Raw genomic sequence first — 23,395 nt, forward strand, 5'->3', positions numbered from 1 at the left:
CATAAGTAATGCTCAATCTCTCTCCATCTCTGTAAATCGTGGACGTAAACATGCAAAGTGTATTTGGATCTACGTTAGCTGTCACCCAATTGTCAGCTACACTTCTTGGGGTCTCATTTCCTCCCTCACCATTCGTAGTCTTGTCGGGTGCAGGAGCAGTTGGAGATAGTGACAGGTCGGTCAAAGTCTTCTCCGTTGAAGCATGTGGCGTGTGGAGCCCTTCTCTTGAATGTGATCTCCCTGCCCAGCAAACACTCGTTTCCGTGTTCATCCGATGGAGACCAGCGCTTGTAGTCAGCCTCAAAGCACGGGACACCTAGACAAACAAGAGACGCAGTTTGAAATATTGTAGTAACAGAAAGTGATGAATGGATTACGTCACAAGGATGTTATTTCAAGGAGCACCAAGCAACTTTTATGGTAAACGGTTCGATACCTACTTGTCTCCATGGAGATATTAGTCAAGTCAAATACAATTATTTTTGGAAAACCCAAAATTCCAACAGCAGTTGTTGATTAAACCAACAGAAAATTAGAAACTCAATAATGAAACAGTAGAAGAAACAGGAGAATTATGGTAGTCCATTTGCCTGGAATACACAGTGTGGTATTAAAAATGTATCTATTTATCAAATTTATTCAATTACAGGTGTTTTTATTACCAAAAAATGCCATGAAAACTATTCATTCAAACTATGAGAGTGGTCGTCTCTCCACAGATCTAACCTGTAGCTTGGCCTGTTGGCATGACCAATTTGTCTCCATGGAGATAGAATCAGAATCAGATAAGGTTTATTGCCATTGCCAAAATTCACAAACACAGGAGCTTGCTTTGGTGATTTGGTGCAAGATAGATAAGTTTAATGCCATACTGTGGAACATTCCCGTCAAAATAACATCTCTATGGACACAAGCAGGTGGCGGTCAATCCACCAGAAAAGTTACACCTTTAATCCATATAGTCAGTCAAATTTCTTATGTCTGTTGTATTTTGTTTGTTAATGCTTATTGATTTCAAATTGTATAAGAATGTATGTATGTTTATAACTATTTATGTTTGTAATGACTTTAAATATTTAAATGATTTAAATACTAACAACCGTTTCACTAAAATAAGGCTATACAACATGTCAAGAAAGAATAAATAAAATCATATCAAATTAAATACATCCGTGGAAAAGTTTCATGTGGCTTCTACACTCTAAATGTGCTTCTAGTCCAGACTCCAAATTTTTTTTTACAGCACGCCGCAGTATTGAAGTTTTAAGTTGTATAAATAGCAGCACACACCGTTGCTAGGAGCTGAAGTGTTTGAGCAATACTTTCCCACCACTGCGTGACTTACTCAACACGCTGGAGGTGTTGACCTGCAGGATGAGCCAGCTGTGCCTCTGGTCGGCGTAGGAGCCAAAGATGGTGAAGATGGTGCTCTTCTCCCCAGGTTCAGTCAACAGCTGGTAAACATACACTTCTCTGTCTGAGAACTTAAAGTCAGTCCATATTTCCCCTTCGTTTGTGCTGAACCTGAAATAACACGCACAAGATTTGCTACAATCAGAACCTAACCTTAAAAAAAATACTACTTATAGAAGTAATACATCAGTGGCTATGTGTACATGCGCTGAGACGCATCAGATTATTTAAATGTTTAAACAGTTACAGTTGATGTGAGTAACCAGATTTCTTTCTGTGAGTGCGCATGCGCACTTCCGCCTGAGTTCTCAAATCGCCAAAAAATCGTCCATTGCGCCTTTAATGTTGTCTTTCTATAATAGATCTACCACATCACTATTAGTAATACAACAAAAACAACCACTCCTACTTTGTGCAAAAGCAATCTGGGGCTTTATAGTTTGAAATTTGAATGTCTAGAGCCATGTATAGTCAGGGAAATATCATAATAGAGACTTACTTTAGACTTGTGGTGGAGCCACCTTGAGGAATGGCCATCAGAATCCCTCCATGGTCTCCCCAGGTGTAGAAATGAGGGCCAGCAAGAGCCTGGAAATGTCAGTGAGTTTATTTCAATGTACAAATTATTGTAAACAAATACACGTCTCCAATTACTCCACAACTTAGTTCCACCTCGACGTAGTTAAGAGTCTAAACTTCTCCAGCACTTGCAGAAATATCTTAGATTTTTTTGAAGTTGTGCATTTCTTGTCATCTAGTTCTTACCTCTTTCCAGCGGGCTCCTGCACTGCTGGATACATAAACATTGGGCTTGTTAGCCAGGTTTTTGCCGACAGATCCTGCAAGGCACAAGAGACAGTTGAATTTATTTTCAAATTCAGATAGAAGTATTCTGTTATGGCAGTTTCCTGTAAACAATGATCAAGTAAAGAGTAACCAGGCAAGGTTCAAATGATCAAAAAAGTATATTCCTCAAACGGGTTTGAATGAGTTGCTGTGACATACTTCTGTTTATATTATGGCTAGCACTGCTAGATCTTTCTGCTTATAATTACAAGAACTAATTTAGTAGAGAGGAGTTCCAGAAGAGACCAAAACAAGGATTCGTACATTGGCTTCAATCATTATCACCATTTACTCTCCTTAGATAAACTGAGTCTGTATGCTCAGACAAGCATGATTTGTTTTAGCAACAAAATAAAAGATATGCAAATATGGAAGATGCATCAAAACTAACAAAATTCATTACACATTGAATTATTAATCACAACAGCTTCAAGGTATACATATCAATAATCAAGCAATATTTCAGGCAGTTCATGTTCACAAAGCACTGATAAGATTAGCTGTGTCTTCGCCAACACAGTAACAATGCATCTAAACTAATTAAACTCCACCAGTGTGAAACCGCCTCTCATTAAATGTCATTACATACTGAAAAAGTGCGCTTTGTGCTTGGATCAATATAAAACTGGCAAGTATGAACACGCTGCAGCGGAGTACAAGACTTCTGACACTTTCGCTGTTAAAACATACCAACGGTGTATTTGTACTTGAGCCACTCTTCACAAAAAAACTGTGTATTCTGCCAAAACCTCTTCAAAGCTGAGAGCTTTTGAGCCAAAATGGCAATCTATTCCAGGAATCACTATTGTATTGTCTCTACTGTATTACTATCTTCCAACAATCATTCACCATTAATTATTACAATCTCTTAATCTCTTAACTTTATTTGATGTATGTGGTATTTGTAGTTTCCATTTCCTTCATTAGACGTTCTTTATTCTACAAGAATATTTAGAACACTCATGTCTTTTTGCTAAAGCACATTGCCTTTTAAAATCTCAATTTACATTAGTAAATTGGGTTGGCATAGGTTTCACGCAGACTGGCAAAATCCACTCCGCTGGCAAAAACGTACTTTGGCTTGTGCCCCATTTATAGCTGTCAAGTCTTGTGATTTGGACACTCATTTTAAAATATTGCATTAATAAATGACAAGTCATACGGCAAAAACGGAAAACTTAACCCCAAATAGATAATAGTACATGATATATTTTTTTGTCAGCTTAAGGTTTAAGCAGATCGTGTTTATTAATTGTTAATAATAAAACCAATTAAATTAGCTTCTTAACTATACATTATTCCAACCTATTAATTATGTTATTGATAACGTGTCAGTCTAAACCTTTACTCTGCAGCCTATTCTGTGCACAGAGGACCCATGTGCTGCTGCTGTAATTTGTTCATCTGTGTGCGAGCGATAACGAAGGGCATGGCGCTGCTTGATGCCAGCTCACATTCGCGCTCTCCACGGCTTTATCCAGTAAGAATTAAATTAAAAGGGACGAACTGAGCGAGGGGAGAAGGGGTACACTCCACATACACTGCCAGCAGACCAGGCACTTCTCATTACAAAAAGACTAATGTTTCTAATTAGTTTCTCTCAACTTGTATATTTCAGCAAAAAAAGATACAGATTATGCACGGAGCGTAAGCCAGAGTTTTCAACAATAAATTAAATTGCATTCGTGTTGAGAAGTCATAATGAACAAATTATATAATAAAGTCCATCAATTAAATACAGGTAACTGGCACTTATTTTTCAAATATATAATAATTATAGACTTGATAAGAAAACCGAATAGATGCCTGATAACCAAATTGTAGAATGCTGTATTTATGTGTATTTGTTAGGTTGTTTATTCTCTGAAACTGTGGTTCATGTATGTGGACTGCAGTATTTGATGTATATGTATTTGTCTTGCTTCAGGTTAATCATTATTTAGTACCATGATTTTGTTCTTTTAGACCATGGTAAACCCTTAATTTAGAACTGATACACAGTAATCCAGGTTTAGATCTGGTGGTACTTGGAAAGTCAAATATTATCTTCAGAGGTACTTTGTGTGAAACGTCTTAAATCCACTGCTCTATGGTTTAACTTAGATGTCATTTGATTTGTATATGGAGCTGCTGTCCCACCTGTGGCCATGATGAGGCCAGGGGCAGAGTCTTTGGACAGAATGGGCATCCTCCTGAGCTGGATGTTCAGCAGCTGAGACCAGCGCTGGGCCAAGTGCAGCGAGCAGCCTTTATTCAGCTGTAAGCACAAAGAGGACGCAAAAGGAATTGGTAAACGTTTGGTTTAGATGAACATTTAGACAAAGATGATAAACGGAAACTGTTGCAAAAAGTTCAGCTCTCACGTACGTGTGTGAAACCATATAGTTCCTGTTCAGATAGTAGAAAAGAACAAACCACAATCTGCAGCTTCGCTCTTTACTGATAGTGCATAAGATTCACAACATTGTGCACCATTTTCAAAACTTTCCACAATCAAATCAGATCAGAACCAACAAATTCAGATCCACATCTATAGATAGTTCAAGTACACATATTTGTATCTGGTCTTTAAGAAGTAACTAAAGCCATCTGTTGCTTTAGAAAGTCACTGTGCTTTGCTGAATCCACCTGCCACTCAGAACTGGATGGAAGCTGACCAATGGGAGGAGAAGGTGAAAAAAGTGTCTGTGTTTTAAAGATAAAAAACAGAGAAGCACTAAAACATAATAGGACACATCACCAGAATAACACTGAATGAATGAATGTACCTGGCAGTCCACGGTGCCTCCTAAGCTGTCGGCAGCAGGTGGCTGGAGCAGCTCCCAAGTCCCTCCTTTGTCAAAGGTGATGACTGATCTCATGTTGTCCTCACTGACAGACCCGTTTATGAGTGTAGCAATGAACACTCCACGCAAACCCTCCACTCTGTGCAAGTCTGCAAATGGCTCATTGGCAAAGTACCTGAAATATGAAGGGGAGTAACTTAAATACCGGTATATTAAAAATATAATTAGTTCTGCATATCATAACTTCATGAAGGAGGCACCTGGCCACCCATCTAGCCTTCCTGAGGAAAAGGTTCCCCAAATCATGAAATGGTATCATCATTGATCTATTATGGTATTTTATTTTTCTCTTGTTCCACCATGACTTCTGTCACACTTCTATTGCTTAATTTATTGTACCCATGATAACAGTTCCCCGAATCATTGAGGACAGCCATGAAACATTTAAGTGTTTACTGGCTGAACCATTTTAAGAGGACCCTTGTTTATTGCATGAGATATTATCATTGGCAGAGCAGCACCTGAGCCGCTACAGTGCCCCATCTGCCATCAGCACACAGGATGTTTGTGATGTGATTAACCAGAAGCCTGAATAGAAAAACAACCTATTTAGGATAGAGAGGTTAGTGCAACATCAATTAGGAAGCTGAAGAGTCATAATTTATTTACAAAAGATTTGATTCCGGTAAGTTCCTTGTTTTGTACTGTAATTACTGTAAAATATTGTACAGGAGGCATTTGGTGCCCCGATATGATCCACTCTGCATCAGTATTGTATCAGTTTTAGTTTATTTGAATATATTTTGAGTAAATCATTGATAAACATCCATCCATCCATTTTCTACCGCTTGTTCCCTTTCGGTGTCGCAGGTGACTGGAGCCTATCCCAGTGACTTCGGGCCTTAGGCGGGGTACACCCTGGACAGTGGCCAACTTGTCGCAGGGCCAACACAGAGACATAGACATTACAGACAGTTCACTCTCACATTCATTCACTAGGGCCAATTTAGAGTTACCAATTTTGCCTAACACATTAACCTTTGTAATTAATTTAATGGCATATATAATTATATTATTTTGAATAAGTCACAGTCTGAACCATGCCATTTCAGCTGAGCATAGTGCAACTATTTACTTCCCCCCCCATGAGCTTTCAGTGAAGCTCATTGCATCCTAAAGAAAAAAATGATGATATTTGAGCTTACTTGATGAGTGTGTTGCTGCCCGAGCCCTCAGGACTGTAGTAAAGGACATTTTCCAGTGACAGTGAGAAGGCGAGGCCCTGAGTGTCCGAGATGTACAGATGTGTGACGTTGTTGACATGATTCACACAAACAAAAACCTGGTCCTCGGATGCATCAGCGATGTAGTACTCCTATCAGAGAGAGAAGGGGAGATTAGGGAAATGCAGTTAAAGAGGTATTGAACAGTGTAATATGATGTGTTCATGTAGTAATTTGTTCTGTGCACTCTGAGATCACTGTAAGATGTAGATAGGCCCAAACAGCTATCTTTAGAAAAACACTGAAGTCTTTAACATCTTGTTGTAAAAAAATATAAAAAAATATTTGAACACCCTGATTTTGCTCACACTTAAAAATTATCAAGGGGTTTGACATTTTCATCGTAGGCGCAGTTCCACTCGCAGAGTGTTCAAATACTTATTTTCCTCTCTGTACCATGTGATGGCAAGGCTGGGGCACTTACTGTGATTGGATGGCGGGTCATAAACCGTGCCGCTTTCATGGGCTGCCTGTTGTAAGAGACCCAGAGCTGGACAGAGGACGGCTCATGGCTGCCAAACAGCTTCTGAAGAAAAAAAATAAGAGAACATTTTAAGCGCGAGAAAGTAAAGAAGCTCTCTAGAAAACCTTCACAACAAAATATAAGTTTGTCAATCTCACAATGTTACACAGTATTTTTAACATAAACTGCACTACACTCTCGTTAACAAACAAACTGAAGCACAGAAATTATATTTTTCAAATACCTGTACAATTTGTAACGTGTAGCCTTTTTAATGACCCAGGGAAACGCACTTGAATTCAAACCTTGCCTTAAAATAATTTCAAGACCACGAGACTAAACGTAATGTGTCGATACATACGGTATATATTGTGAGAAATATATAGAAGTATATGCAATTCTTCTTGTGTATACTAACTGTCACAAATCTCTCTATTTACTTCTGCCTGATTTACATTCATAGCACAAAGCTGTAGGATCTTGTTTCCTCCTTTCTAGCCTTCCATTGGCTCTTATTAAGTCTTTTCTTTGTCCTCTTAATTACGTTGTCTCTACAGTTTACGTAACCTTTCCATCCTCTTCTTCCAGCTGCTCCCCAAACTGTAAATGTACTCAGTGTGTTCATTATTAGAGTTCAGACTGCTCTGTTCTGAGCTTGTACAGGCCCAAGGTGAAAATTAAAAGAGAAAATTAAGAAGTAGGAGGTTAAAGGGGAGAACGGACTGATTTCCTGCTGCAGGGATAATATTAAAGCTGTACATTTATACTGATGATAAATGTAAAGCTTTAATATAGCTTTAAGATACTAAATTGCTTAAACATTTGGAAAAGGGGTTAAACAACTATGACATGAGACGGCATCAGTCAAGCTTAGAGCAAACCAGAGTCATCTATCTGTTAGCAGCAGAATAGCATCTTTTTTCAAGTGTTTTTCAAGAAGTCCAGTCTAAGAATTCAGCCTTATGTGATTTTGTAACTATTACTCCAGAGTTATTAGTCCAGAGTTGCGGGGAAAGCAAAGCAATTCTTCACAAATAGAAAGAGACTATTTCTTAGCTTTGATCAGTTCATGGAATGCATCAAGTGTACTGTAGCAATGCTGACATATTTTAACAAAAACCTTAGCAAAAAACATATTTTAACAAGATTTCTATTTATTTCTCAGCATAATCTAAAGTAAAAAAAAATAACGCATGTCCAAAAACAGTACTAAAATGCAGGTTAACAGCAGTACAAATGCTGATGCAGTTTTTCACCTGCCACAAGGTGACTCTGGTTAATGACCGGTCTCTAGCTGCACCAGATGAACTATGTGTGTCCGCATCTGTGCCTCTTTTACAATGACACACATTATAAAAAGGTACAAAATGTCGCAAGCTGCTTTTCCACACCACATACATACAATATTTAGACCTCGAGTCCTTCACTGTCAAGACACTCGACCAGGCATTTTCCTCATACATAATCATGAATCACAGTCTGCTGCACCTCAGCAACGAAGCAAAAAGTCAACACGTCTGTTCTTTAATATGAGAAATCCTTCAGGGATCACAGGGATGTAAAACCCTTTGTAGACACCACCAACGTATGCCAGCTAATATTCTTCTGCTCAAAACATAATGTGATCAACGTGTAATAATACTTGTTCCTCCATTTGTGCTTTATTGCTTATTTTACTTCATGCATGTGCTTTTCATTTGAATTAACATATTCAGTAGTATTATTCTAGTCCAACGGGTTGATTTCCAAACTTTTGCCCTCCAAAAACAAATGTATGTCTTATTTTCATGGTAATGAGGACACCTTCATGCACAATATTTATTAATCTGTAACTGTAAAATAAGGTTCCATAATATCCAGTAAAAAGGCTGCATAAAATTTCAGTTTTCTGCTTCTTTTATCTGATTTTTTGTTTTTTAAGAAATATTGTGCAGAAATAACTAAGTGCATATATAAAGGCATTTACAAGCATTTATCACTTAGTTATTAAAAACACTGTAATAAGCAGCTTACTAACTCTCTTACAAACTCGTTGTGTATAGTTTATTTACACACATACCATACATTTGACACCTGTGTAAACATCGGGTTCTAGAAACCACAAGAAAGACTCAGCTTCCTGTTTACTTCTTTCTCCCGCCCTCAACCTCGGACAGTCTGAATCTTACTACGCAGAGTCTCATTACATACACCGAGCAGTTAAAAGCAATGAATCCGGTCTGTGCGGCCAAAGCCTACTACATTTAAGGTCTTATTGGCACAATTTTCTAGATTTCCTTACAGTTAGATAAAGTTCTCCTTCTATGGCTCGTTAATTGGCTTAAGCAGCTCAATACAGCCAGAAGTATTCCATTATTCTAATCCTATTATACCAAATCAAAGCCAGGGGATGAAAAGTGATGAGCAGCCAATTTATTCTAAGACAGTGTAATAGAGAATGATTTGGAATGGCTTCATATTAGAAGGAAAACCCATGATGAATGCATAATTTTATACTTGAATAATTCTACAAATAGCAATGCTATCTGAAAAATATGTAAACTGTTTAGGAGATATTGTGATATTCAAAGAGAAAAAGTGAAAAAAGAGAAACAGTTTTACAGCATGATACATTTATGCTGTAGAGTTGTCAGAGTTTAGTGTCTGAAATTACAAATCATTTTTCAAGTTTTATTGCTTGAAAGGACTGGGATAAAACTCTGTTATTCCATATAAACCCCTGACGTATTTTACTGGAACATCATTTTCTTTTTGACAGTTAATAAAAACACACTAATTCTCATTTTTCTTTGCGTTTACTTTAAGTACACTTTAAATTCTTTGGAATAGAAACAATAGATCAAAATGTTTTTCACAAGAATATGGAACATAATTATGCTATTGAGCACCATAAATCTGTCCACACAAGCTTCATTTCTTTCATTAAATGGAGAGTTTATGTAAGCTGCGAATACTACTTTATGATGCAATAAAGCCACATTTTGTGCATTTAATTCTTATTGAAGGTTTTAGCAGATATTAGCCATTAGCACTATACAAACTGTCCCAGGCAAAATGCATTACGAGTGCCACAAGTTGCACAGTGGCCAAGTTAAACCATGGATTTAGAACAATTATTTATAAAGGTCATTATTGTGAAAAATGGTTTGTTTGTTTGTTTGTTAACCATTGCAACATATGACCTATTTCTTTCCTTTTTGTGCACAGAGTACAGACCTGGTTTCACACCATTTGTAGTTCCCGTTTGGTTATGATGTGAAGTGAGAATATCTGGCCAGGGAGTATTATCTGGAAACACTGAATGTAAACAGTGCATTTTCATTTTGTTTTTAAACCAACAGCAATGAGCATGTTGTTAATCTTTTTGACATTACTGCAACCTAACCTAGACTTGAAGTAAAAGATAGAACACAATTAAGAAGACATCTGACTTTTTCTTGGCATGGCTGCTTCCTGTCGAGTCCTACAATAATAAATGGAAGATAACAGTCGCATTTAACTGTAATGCATTTCATCTGGAGAAGCAAATTGCAGCTGCCTCAAAGATCAGCAGGCAAGGCCCATCATATATCACTATCATCTTATATTTGTGCTTTTTAATCTGTTTAGAGAAATGCTGATTCAACAATCTGCCTCTGCCTCTTATCGCAACATCAGTGATGTGAAGGACTCTCTGACTGACTTCTATCAACCCACTCAGCTCAGATGTAGAATGTAGAAATGCTGAAAAAGCTCTTGTGCTCAATGGCTGATATTCAAACTGACAAAGGCAACAATAAGTCACATCTATGTTCTCAAAGCATTTATCCTTGAATTCAACTTCTCAATAAATTGAAAGGCCATATATAAATCCAAGGCATCATTACAAATATTGATCGTCAATGTTCAAGCAAATTGAATGTCAAACTAAGTTGGCAGATGATTTGCAGTTTTCTTACAGGAAAGCACAAAAGCAAGCAGGTGGAAAATTCAGAACTGTGATTGCGTTTGGTCTGGTATTTTGGCAAATGTTTAATAGAACAATGCCTGTTATAGCTATATAAAATCATTCCCTTATAAATGTGTTCAAGCTAATGCAGCAGGTTTTTGGAATTGCTTTGTCACAAAATTCTTCCTGGCACACCCAAAAGTTACATAGTGCGCCTTTAATGTAGACAGCTAAGAGCTCCTTATCTGGACTTTGAAACTCTGAGCTCCATTACCTTTGGAGTTACGTCATGGGCACTTACAAATTCACTCATCATGCAGAGATTGGCTGAGAAATGCATCTAACTCCTTTCTTGGAAAAAGGAGCCTACTTGTCAGTTGGTAACTGAGCGGACTACTCGGACAGTCTTTATCATCGTGGATGGTGACACACATCCAGTTTTGGCTTAAGGCTCTCCGGAGGCAAATTAGAGGTACCGTATTCAGATCCAGCATTTCTTCTACTCATAGAGACTGCCCTCTGCATTTGACTCCTGCTAATATGCAATAATAATATATATGTGATATACTAAGCAGCCTTTCCAAGTCTTCATCATGGTTAAATGCAATATCTGAAAAGGGACAAAGAGACTTGGAATTCATGCACACCAAGAAATGCGTATAGGAAAAAAATCGTCTCAGCAAGATGCATATTTGGTTTGAACAAAGATACCGCGGAAGTCAGACAGCCCATGGATAGACAGGAGGAGAATGTAAAGTAGGCTTCATTAAATACTATTACTCACAGGTAATAATAAAAGACTGTATTTAAGTATAACTTTGGAAAAGCTGCTTGTTTGAACTGAGCTGTCATAATTGCTAGTTTCCCTCTGAGACATAATAATGATGTACGTGTTGCTTTGCTGCTTCAGCCCCGCCATCTGTGTTTTTTATGTTTGCACACATCTTTTACATCACATTTACAACACCACACAAAAGCGCTCACTCTTTTTATTGGACCACATGGAAATTACCAATGAGAATTACACATTGTTTAACCACAGAAGCCCAGAAGCCACTGGTAATGATTTTACTGCTGCTGTTATTTGTCTGGTCTATAAAAGTGATGCAGGCACAGTGGTGGAAAATGGACAAGAGGTATTTGAATACACTACGCACAATAAGGCTGCACAATATAGCGCATTAAATGACCAAAGTCTGCAATTATTTCGATAATGAATGTCCTCTGGAAATAACACAATATCCTGTCTTTTTTTAGTAAAATGGTAGTAGTTTAAACCTGTTAAAAACATATTCATCGGTTCATATTTCAGTCCCAAATGTTTATGTTCCTGGAGTTATTTACAATGTGCACTCCTACTTTTTAAACATGTATTCTAAATCTAATTGCAATTAATTTCCCCGCCAAAAGCATGTGGCGCTGATGCACAATGAGAATTAGTAAAGGTACAGCGTGTTATGCTTTCCTTTCCATTTGCCTTTGGTACTAGTTCTGTGCACATGTCCAGAGAGAAAACTGAAACAGGAAATGCCTAACAACATCATGTGTTCCATATCTCTGTATCTACCTGCGTTGCAACAATGAAATTTCCCCATGTGTGGACAATAAAGGATTATCTTATCTTATCTTATATCGTTTAAAACATGCTGAGAGTTTGTACTCATAAAAGAGGACACAATAGTTAAGAACATTCTATTGTTTAATTGCAGTCTTTGTCATTTGATCATTCTGAACTTCTTTTCTTTTTTTTAATATAACTCACAGGGTTTTCCTATTTACCTGTTTGCTTTTTTCAACACATTTATGTATACTTTTATTCTGCTATCAATTTTGTACTGTATTAATCACTATTTTTGACGTATGTGTAATTCATCATGAGGTGTCACTATTTGTCTATCGTTTTGGGTATTGTTAATGTGTATGATAATATTTGTATTAGTTCTGACGTGTTTCTAAAACATCTGTGATTGGCCACTCCTATTTTTTAGGCCACTCCTATTTAAACCTCTGTCCCATCCTCAGTTACCCATTTGCCTGACGAAGGCCCAGTTGCCGAAACGTTGCCTCTTTACTAATACATTTTTATATTTGCAAGTAAGACAGTGTGCTGGATTTATTTCCCTATTATAATTCTGAATATTCAAAATTCAATTACAATTGATTGTGCAGCTCAAATGCAGTCGCTGCAGTGGTCCTAACATATTCTAGTGTTCTAGTGATTTTTGAATAAAATCACAGAACACTAGAATATGCGAGTACTAGTATGTCTTTTTTTCCATTGAGGTTTTATCTATTATTTGAAACGAGGGGAGGGAACAATTTTAGCATTTTTCATCTCATTGAATGCTCCAAGTCTGTGGAAAAAGCTTCACTTCTCACAGCCTTGTATAATACAAGAAATGAGTCTTTTGGGGCATCATACTGTACATTCATGGGTTTCAGCTTCCTTTTCAAATTAAAGAGATATATAATACGTTGGCTAATTTCTGATAATTCTGAAAACCATGGATAGACCAATCACAACACAAACCTAGTAAATAGCCACGCAGTCTAAAGTCTGATTCAATCCACGTCTGCCTGTCCTATGGAGACACAATTACTGCATCTTGTTTTGCCCTGATAATTGATCTGCGTTTCCCCAAATCACTCCACAGTGAAGTAGTGCATAAACAAGGAGCAATAAACAATGAGCAATATCCCATACAATCACCATTTTCAAATCACTTTTTGCAAATAAAGGACGTAACTGCAAGCCCGGTATGCTGTGGTATTTTTGGTCAGGGTGGTCTTTCATGGCGTCCCATCCCTATGTGAAAACCAAGAAAGTTATTTACATCGCAGAGCACAGAGGATTAACATAAATATTTCACAATTAGGCAGTGTGGTAATTATGCGCAGCAATAAGCAGAGAGCTAAAGCGCCATCCGATGGTAATATTTCAGACCAGACCAATCTTTCACAGCGGACCTCATAAACCCACTGTTATTGAACATTGCGGCCCTCCGTTAGCTCACGCCAAAGAAGACGCGTGACAACAGCGAGAGCCAATCTGTCCCTGCTAACAGACACATCACATCCAAATCACACTCCCATCTGCACCTCTGTCTGTGCATGCTAACGCTACATTAGCAACCAAGAATAACAAGACAAACACAGCTTTGTAATAGAAACATGGATCAAAATGTCTGTTAGAGCCATGAACTGAGAGGTAACTCAGCAAACTAAAGCTGTGAGCATTAAAATGTACAATATGGAAAACAGAAGGAATCTGGTCAACTATTTTGTTTTTGACTAAATATCAATCTATAGTAAAGCCTGCATTTAGTGCCATAAGGTCAAACATGCATGTAACTGCTGCTGTAACTAGAAAGAGGTTTGTCAATTGTATAGGCCCTATACACAGAATACTTTACAATTCAAGCTTCCAAACTACTAGTATCAAAAATACTCATTTGAAATATCAATAATGAGGAGGAAAAAAATCATATAAAACAGTACAAAATTGAACCGTTCCTGAAAAGAGTAAGAAAATGTTGTATTGTAAGAACACGAATCAGTAAGAAGAAATGTCAGCGCTTTTAATTTGCTTTCACAAACAAAGAATATGATGACTTGCTAGCAACTAGATAAGCATAATTGTTTATGTAATATAGATCTGTTAGCGCAACTATTCTATTAAGACAATAGAGCCAAGTCCAAAAGTGGTGTTGTCTTTTGGGAGATCCCTTTGCTTTGTGTGCGCGTCATGTAGCGCTGTGGTTTACCATTACAAAACATAAGTACACGCTCAGTACCCACAGCTGTGTACTTTATACTTATTGTGCGTGTAATGAGACGTGCAACTGACCCGTGTGGTGGTGGCAAACATGTATTTGTCTCGGAGTTGGAAGCTGTCCACCTGCTCCAGGATGACTCTGCGGTTCTGTTCACTCTGGAAGAAGTCGGTGCTGCTCAGGACGGTGGAGACGCCCTGCGGCTCGTGCCTCTGGACCAGGACAGTGGTGGGGGGGTCGTACGGCTCCACGCCCCTGAGGAGAGAGTGCCGAGGGGGTTAGACATCTGGAAGTGTACGTGTCTGAAAAGTGTTTTTAATCACAGACAAGAACCTGACGTAACAAAGCACCACTGTATTGATGGAAACACAAAGGGCAAACGTACTGAAGTAAGGGGCTGTGCCATGAATCATATTTTAGTCGAAATGAGACATTGTTGTTTCAAATTGTCAATGATCACCTTTTTTGAATTAATTTAAGTCTACAGGCAATCCTCAGTGTGTAAAAGCATGTGGTTTAGAGCAGAGTTCAGCCATTGGAGGAAGACATTTTACTAATGTTGTGTTTAAATGCTACTTATTCAAAGGCTGTTGTTGATTATGTTCTTATAATTATGATTGGAAGCAATATCCATTGTTTTTTAATAAGAAATAATACAAGAATCGAAAGCTGTGACTGATCAATACAAGGAAATTGTGATCAAGTTGTTTCCATGTTGCCCAGTAACTGTAGTACTACTATTACTATTATAGTATTGAACAAAGGCTGCAAATTATAGCTAATAGTCCCCTGCAGATAATAGAATATCCTCTCTTTTATGTAAAGAAACAAAAGAACTTGACCCCATGTTCTGAAATGCATGTGATTTTTGAATTAGTTCGGCAGTTTATATTTCAAGCTATTAATACTCTTGGACATGTTTGAATGATTTAATGTAGATTTTTGGGAAAATGTAATAGATTTTAAAGGCTAGTCTGACGTCATTAAGCACATTGCCAATTTAGGTCAAATTGCCAAATGTAATATCTAGTCACATAAATATATAAAGACCTTTCACAAATGTAATAGAAAGTATTAAGTCCATTTTAAGTCCAGTAAAAGATCAAGTGTATAGTATTATATTCAGGTTTGCCTTTGCGCAGTAGATGATTCATGCCCACAATAAAAGTTTAATTTGAGAGTGTTGCGAAAGTGGCAGGACGTGGCCCTGAGGTGCCAGTGTGAAAACATGAACTGCGAAAATGGCAACACGTCCAAAAATAACTTCATTACTCACTCTGTCAATGAATACCTTCCATTTGAATACGAGACTGGACAAGCACATAACTGATAAATGTGAAAGTTAAACCAAATGCTATCAACATGTTCTCGGAGTAAAAATATCTCCCCATGAGTCACCCCCTTTCTGGACTTTCTGTGTCTAGGAGCCAGCGTGTTTTGGAAAGCAGTCAGTGAGGAATGAATGAAAAAGTCACAGCGTCTTGTGGTTGATGTCCAAATCAGCGGCGTTTCCTCTGGAGTGGAGCGCAGAACAGAGGCAGCAGTGTTAAGCCCGGCCCGGCCTGTGAAAGGGCCCTGTTCACAACATGGACACGGTCTGGGTGAAGAGTGCACGCCAGGCCATTAGCACGCCGTCTATGGCCTGCCCCTTTTAATTCAAGACGCTTACTCCAAAACAGCTGAGAAACAACCCTCTTCTGCAATTTTAGATGTTTGGTGGCTTTTAAATGGACACAAGCTTAGTGTTTTCAGCATCAATTGACTTTACACAAGCCCTGTCATGATAACAAATTATATATTGCTTCATCAAACACTCAACAGAAGGGGCAGGAAACACTCAAATCGTCAGTTTGTAGCTACAAGTTATCATAGAGCTACCACTCGTCATAGAAGAGACTTATTTGACTCTCTATAGCTCAATAGGCTAAATAGAAACAACAAAAATGCCTCACTATTGCAAATAAAATGTACACACAGCTTTTTTGGGCCCCAAAATATATTGTCACAGCTTTAAATTACAGAACAATAAGTTGATATAGTAATTATTGTGACCGCCCTATACTTTACACTAGTATATACCGGTAGTTACACTTTGTCTGTTTCATATTAGAATATCATGTGTATTTTGTGCCAATTGTCAATTGTTTTTAATTTATTTGATAGTGAGGGACTGGTGTGCATAAATATAAAGTATAAACCAAACTTGGACAACTTCCCAGAAAAAAGAAAAGCTTGTCTTCACAAAAGTTTGTCAGTCAGAGATGGGTGTTTTGGGTTGCACACAGAGGACTTGCTTCTCAGTCCCTCTCTTTCTCCTACCAGTGAGTTCACAAAGGATTAGGAGCCAGTGGCAGAAGAGTGCATCAGATTGGGTTGGGGTCTGGGCTGAGTGCTAGCTCACAGATAGTCAAGTCTATAAAACACTGAAAGGCAGCACAACAGTGGGCACAAAGGCCGCGACAAACAGGATTAGAAACACGCTGCATGAGACGGCAAGAAACTGGAATCAATCTCATTTTGGGCTGCTTTGAGGCATAGAGCAACAGCTTCTCTATAAACGCAATGTGTTGTATCACTTGGTTCATATACAACCCTGTAAATAAAGTCAACATTAGGCTGGGCGATACAACGATAAACATTTCCTGTTTTCCTGTACCCTTTATTCTTATTTTTTATCTTATAGCTTATTGTTATTTTCATCCCATAGTAGATATAAATTGTTTCTCTTTTGACTTATTCATTGTTCATTGTTTTATATTGCATCAAATCACCAAGACAAGTTCCTATGTTTGTGAATTCTGCTCATTGACAATCGCAATAAACCCTTTCTGATTCTGATTGTGATTCTGAAGAAGCAGAATTGTTTTTCTTTACTCCTAAAGGCATTATAATGTTATCAAGTGTACATGAATTGTGAATGATGAAAATGAAACTGTGATCAAGGCTCTAAAAATAACCGATTCATTTTTAAATGTACAGACTTGGCACGTACAATGGCAGTGGCAATCGTTTCTCTACCGATGTCATATATTGGATCATACAGGATACACTTCTTGTTAATGTTTAGTGTTTCCTTAATGAAAGCACAATTTACAGTGGAAGCATATGCCATTTAGCTTCCAAATCAAACAAAGCAGAAGAATTCTGAACCTGTACCTAACATGCAACATCTGGTGAGTCACACAACTAAACAAACTGGTTCAGCTTCCAAACGGAGCCAGAACCAATGAAAATAAAATGTATAATGTAAAATCAACAATCTCTATATCAAGCTTTTGAAGCCAAGCCAGAATGGGAATTTTAACTCTTATTCATGGCAATATTGCTAACACATTCAGATTTGAGGAGCAGAACATGGGTTGGAAGTGAGGGATGTTCTGTTGCTAAATTATTCAAAACACAATTTGTCAAATGACTTATCAGCTGTATATGGAGTGTGCTTAGTCTGGAAGAAATGTGAGCAGCTACATTAATGCATACATATTCTAGTGACATCTGATTACAAGGTACAAATAAAAACTTGTCACATACTATAAATTCAAGCATTCAAGCCATCAAACAGGGGAAGAGTTGTTGGCAACAGAACATTTATAATTTAAACTAGGAAGGTGCAATTTTAGAAGTTAGCGATATGGATTTTAAGTACTGCAATATCAATATTATTGTAATATTTTTAAATACTTTTTTCCAATCTCAGGTATATTAAAACCACTATGTTCATGCCTTAATGTATAGGGCAAACGCTGTTGAAATAAGAATGTAAGATAGACAAAACTAAAACTAAATTGCAGTAATACATTTTGACCATTTCCTTGGATAAAGCCCCCACCCTCAAATTAAACAGCAACAGACCCAAACAAAGTAAAGAAAGCAAGGCAAAGTAAAAAGTAAACGTCTTCCTTTTTTTAGGCTATTTGTGTTCTGTAAGTGAATAATGACACCACCGATCTACCCTTCCCAAAAGACAAACACTGACTGTTCCTAGAGTAAATAAGATTAAGCCTTGGCTTGTCGTCCAATTATTATTACTCAGGTTTTACCCCTTCAGGCCAGATCAGACTGTTTAATTACAATAGAGAAAGATTTGGTGCAGAACTTTAGACATTGTAGTTCCAGATTTTGTCAAGAGAAATTTAAGACATTCATCAATATTTTAAAAGTTTTCCAAAATACGGTTAGACAATCATGCAGCAGATAATTTAATAGCAAAAATAACTACATTTTGGAATTGTTTTTTACAAAAGTAAATTTTTGAACTTTACTATAATTTTACAAAATTTTGGGTTGTCGGAATTGGCTTTAAAAAAATACATTTTGAACCATCCCCTACTTTTTTTTGTAGAGGAAAAATAATTTACCTTTAAAAAGAAACTGATACATAACTGCATAATGTATAATAAGGACATTTACTATAATTAATACCCATGTAAATATAGTTATATTATAACTATATTATATAGTTGTATTATAACTATATTATATAGTTATATATACATTATATATTCTAATATTAAATGCAATATTTCAACACATTAATAACATGGTGAGAGGATAAATGTAATCATCAGACAAAAATAAAACAAGAAAATGTAAGACCACTATGCTTTGAAATATAGATTTGAATGCTTTCAAGGCCTTAAATTTGACACTATCAAGTTTATTACTTTTGTATACTTCAATATTTTATTTAAGACCCAGGCTGTTTCTACGCTGTTAGATAGTTTTGATCCTCTATGTTTGTTAATTAAGGTATGCAAATTGTAAAATGGAAGTATGCAAATATCTTTGAAAGATGAGTTTTGTACAATGAACAGTATTATAGTGACATATAAGGTACTTAAGGATTTCAAGAAGGTTAGCAATGCACCATCCAATTCAAGTTTCTAAAGTATTGAGCAAAAATGCCCTTGAAATATCTAATTTTTTTTTTCAAAGCCTGTGGCAAAGGTAGAATTGTTTTATACTTGAAAAGGACAATAGTCTTAGGAATTGTGTGGGCTATTTTTGACAAGCCCAATAGAAAAGATGTCAAGAAGAAGAAATATCACAGTGGGTGGAGAGGTATGTCGTAAAAGGTTCCACAAGGACAGACATATTCCTCTCTTTGTTCAGCCTTTGTCTGAGCTCTGAGTTGGATCCGAAAATTGCATGTAAATTGTATTTATGGTTTGGTAGAGAAGTTATTTGGCTTTCGGGGCAGCAGAAATGGAAATGTGTGATCCCAATCCTTACTATTCTTGTAAATTGTGGTCGATATTATGAGCGAATGTTGCTTGTCTAGTGTTTTAGATGGCACAAGTGTAACAACACATACAAAAGAGAATACATGTCTTTTTTTTTCTGTTTTTGTGGAGGATTGGGTCCCACCACACTCTGGCTCTCCAATGGCTTTATACTGACACTCTTACAAAACTAATTACTATTCAGTTAGATATTGACTCGATGAATGTCATTCCTTTCAATGTGTTTTGAAATTATATAATTAACACATGGATTAATTAACATGTACTGGAGTAGCAGTTGGTGGTGCACTGTAGCAGGACATCTGTGCATATGAGGGGGATGTGACACGTCTTACCAAAAGTAGGCCTTCACATGCTCCTGTATCAACACCCAGGTCTCCCCGAAGTCGTCCGATTTCCAGAGCTGTGGAGAAGGAGCGAGAGAGTGAAAAAAAGAAGGAGGGGGATGGTGCACTGTAAAAATGTAGGTCAGGCTCTCTTTCCTACGTTTTTGGTGCTACACACGTGACAAAGAGAGGCGCGCGGAGCCGTTTGGAGCTATTGTGTGTGAAATCAGGAGCTGGAAACCAAAGCATATTGCGAACAAAACACAAACGCTCGGCTCAGATTGGCAACTTGGACGCAGGCATTGTTGTGAAAAAAAAAAAAAAAAGGCTACCAGACAAGTTACTTTTAATAAGAATTTTGTGAAATTGTGGTATGAGGGTAATACAGCAAAAGCATTTTATTCACGCCCTTACACATGTACAACGAGCAGTACAATCTATTGGTAAGTCGCTGATCCTGTTTCAGATACATTAATTTTAGGCCTCTGTTAATAATATAATGTCTCTAGTTTTAGCCCAGATTAAACCTGAATTAGTCTTATTTTCGCCCTGTTTAGTACTAGTATAATCTCTGTTATTCCCCTAATGATAACAGTTTTAATTAAATCTTCACAGTCAGACGTTTGAGGCTTAATAGAAGCAAACAATGATTAAATTTAAATGTCCACTGTGACTGAAAATGCAGAAACAGAAAACATCACAATAAACAACAATATTGAAACTACTTTATGCCACTGACACAATAAGCATGAAACTTGATAATCCCAGTAAACCATATTAAAAAGGTACCAGATCATTAAAAAGGCATGAGCTGCAATAAATAAATAACGGAATTAACAATTTATTCAACCCTAGAGTTCACATTTTATTGTAAATAAAATGTACACAAGGTAAATATAATATTGTTCAATATATACTTTATTGAACGATAAGTCATTATTATAAGTAATTATTGTGACAAGCATAAATTGTCAATGTAAAGATATGAGTATTTACCTTGTTTTTCTTTATTTACCTTGCGTGAATTGCGGATAAGAGTGGGGAAGGACATGCAGTAAATTGTATTTGAACTCACAATGCTACAGCCTGCTCCACATGGCAGACATTATGTGCCACTACAGTATTTACCTGTTTGTTTGGATGGGAACTGTCGTACCCAAGGGCCAGGTTGGACTGCCGGTTGTGCAGCAGCAGGTCGGTGGGTTTGAAAGGCAGAGAGAAGCCCTGGACAGTCTTACAGAAGTCAAACGTGTTCCACAAGAAGTTGTTTGTAGAGTCCACAAACAGATACTGGGAAAAGAAACAGCAAAATTAACAATAAATTGAATAGTTTGCATTGTGTGAAACAAAACCTCACTGACAATATCATATAAAAAGGTGAATCCATAATAATTACATAATAGCAAGCAAATTAACAGAAAAGTGCACTCTTTAGAGCAAATTGAGATGCTTATCTGGCCTCTATGGGAGACCTATTTGTATTCATAGCTTTGCCTATTTAATCTCACGTCACGTATCCGCATTTATAAGTTAATTTTGTGCTCCACTGATGACCATTGCCTCAGAGCAGAAGGGAGGGCGCAGACCATAGACACGACTCACGGATTCACTGTCGGTTTGAGTAAAAAGCAGATGATTTACCTCTGTTTAATGTAGCACTAAAGCCCATCATCTCGTTTTAACTAGCTCAATATTGCACTTTATCCTTTTCCTGAAATTAAGTACTGCAAAGACAGTAATTCTTTAAGTTCAAATACCCATAAGGGAACTGTCATACATTGAAAAATGTAAAGCAAAGAAAAGTAAGGTATAATGCAAGGTAAATGTACCACTTTTTGGAGATGTCAGTATGAAAATTGTGCTTTTAAATGCAGATTCCGTTTTAAATGAGCAAACATTTTGCTGTGTGTGCTGCTACATTTTCACTTTGCCCCAGGTCACCATTGAAAAATAGGTCTCAATTTCAATGGGTTTTACCTGGTAAAATAAAGGCTATTAATAAATAAATAAATACAGGCGAAGGAACTGAGTTTTTTCATTTTAATGGAGCACTCTTGCAAGGCAAAAACTGCACTGCACATGGATCTGGATAATGTATTTTTACCACTGCATACTAGGGTAGGCGCACTCTTTATTTATCATTCCCAGATTGCAACTATACAAGTAATTTCACAATAAATCTTGCACCTTTTTATTATTTTTCAAGATTCAGTACTTTGTTGTTGTCACAAGAAAACAACAAAATGATGATGTTGGGGCGTCAAACACATGGAATAGGACCAGTGCAACACAAGGGTATGTGCAACACTAAATGTCTTTGTAACTCTTTATTTAATGTTACTGTTGAGTATTTGTACTAACATGATCCTGTAGTCACTGTTCATAATCTGTGTAGTTTGAGTATATATTATGTTTTATTTTCTGTAACATCAACCTGCAGCTCGAACTTAACCAAGACTGTAATATTTACATTTATTTAAATGTTCATTAATACACATTGTTCCTCCTTATTCTTAAATAAATACATAAATAAATGAACACTGGCTAGTAATGACGTCAAGTGCATTATTGTGACTCTGCTAACTCCAGAAAAAAAATGAAACAAATTGTACTTGCATCCATCATAATTATAAACATTAAAGCAAAAATGTTGAGCCGTTTCTGAGTGCAATGTTGTGGATTTGAGGCCGGTGAGCCAAAAAGGCACTGAATCCAAATACTCCTGGAATGTGTTCAATTTCATTATTTAAGAATATCTTTTGATAAATCAGCACTTTGATACAGCGCATGCCAGTGTGGTTGTGGGTGGAGGGGGGCTGCTGGTGCGCTCTTAAATCAACTCAAAGACAGATCTAGAACTCAAGCTAAATGTTAATAATTCATCATTCTGCCCAGTGCAAGTACAGACTGAACCAAGGGGGCACATTAACGAATGGATCTCAATCTGGTTATGCGGACCAAATGCGAATTACTTTTGAAAGATGGGGATTACAAATTTGTATTATCATTAAAGCAAGTAGAGGGCACAGTAAGTTCCCAGTGCTATATCACTTTGTATAATGTTAAATCTGATCCGTGGTAAACTGTTGTGCAAGTACGCAGACATACCCTGATCTCCTGATAGAGCACTGAATTGTACTTTCAATACACAAATTCAAACCGAGCTTTGGTACTTCACTGTATCTGAATAAATGGTTGCACAATGGCCTAGGAAGAAGTTCACAATTTGATTTCAAGTTTAGAAATGTAAACCAGTGATAAATGTCCAGCAGTGCTTCCATTAGGTTATGATTAATTCATCACAATGATAAGTACATGTTGTGAATTTAGGTGG

General features: G+C 37.1%; 1 protein-coding gene across 4 annotated transcripts in view; it reads right to left on the reverse strand.

Moving 5' to 3' along the window:
* The window catches only part of sorl1 (sortilin-related receptor, L(DLR class) A repeats containing), a 62,485-nt gene that overhangs the window by 24,238 nt on the left and 14,852 nt on the right, over window positions 1-23,395 (reverse strand). For all 4 annotated transcript variants that reach the window (XM_072454190.1, XM_072454183.1, XM_072454176.1 and 1 more), the window contains exons 4-14: window positions 21,190-21,351; window positions 20,071-20,138; window positions 14,567-14,747; window positions 6,753-6,854; window positions 6,251-6,420; window positions 5,028-5,220; window positions 4,399-4,516; window positions 2,179-2,252; window positions 1,913-2,001; window positions 1,346-1,524; window positions 130-316 (exon numbers count right to left, since the gene is read on the reverse strand). In XM_072454190.1, coding sequence (XP_072310291.1) covers window positions 130-316; window positions 1,346-1,524; window positions 1,913-2,001; window positions 2,179-2,252; window positions 4,399-4,516; window positions 5,028-5,220; window positions 6,251-6,420; window positions 6,753-6,854; window positions 14,567-14,747; window positions 20,071-20,138; window positions 21,190-21,351 — 1,523 coding nt within the window. The remainder of the gene's footprint in view (window positions 1-129; window positions 317-1,345; window positions 1,525-1,912; window positions 2,002-2,178; window positions 2,253-4,398; window positions 4,517-5,027; window positions 5,221-6,250; window positions 6,421-6,752; window positions 6,855-14,566; window positions 14,748-20,070; window positions 20,139-21,189; window positions 21,352-23,395) is intronic.

Source organism: Eucyclogobius newberryi, unplaced genomic scaffold, assembly GCF_026437365.1.
Source record: "Eucyclogobius newberryi isolate DKJ021-1_F unplaced genomic scaffold, fEucNew1.0.hap1 SCAF_10, whole genome shotgun sequence".
NCBI lineage: Eukaryota > Metazoa > Chordata > Actinopteri > Gobiiformes > Gobiidae > Eucyclogobius > Eucyclogobius newberryi.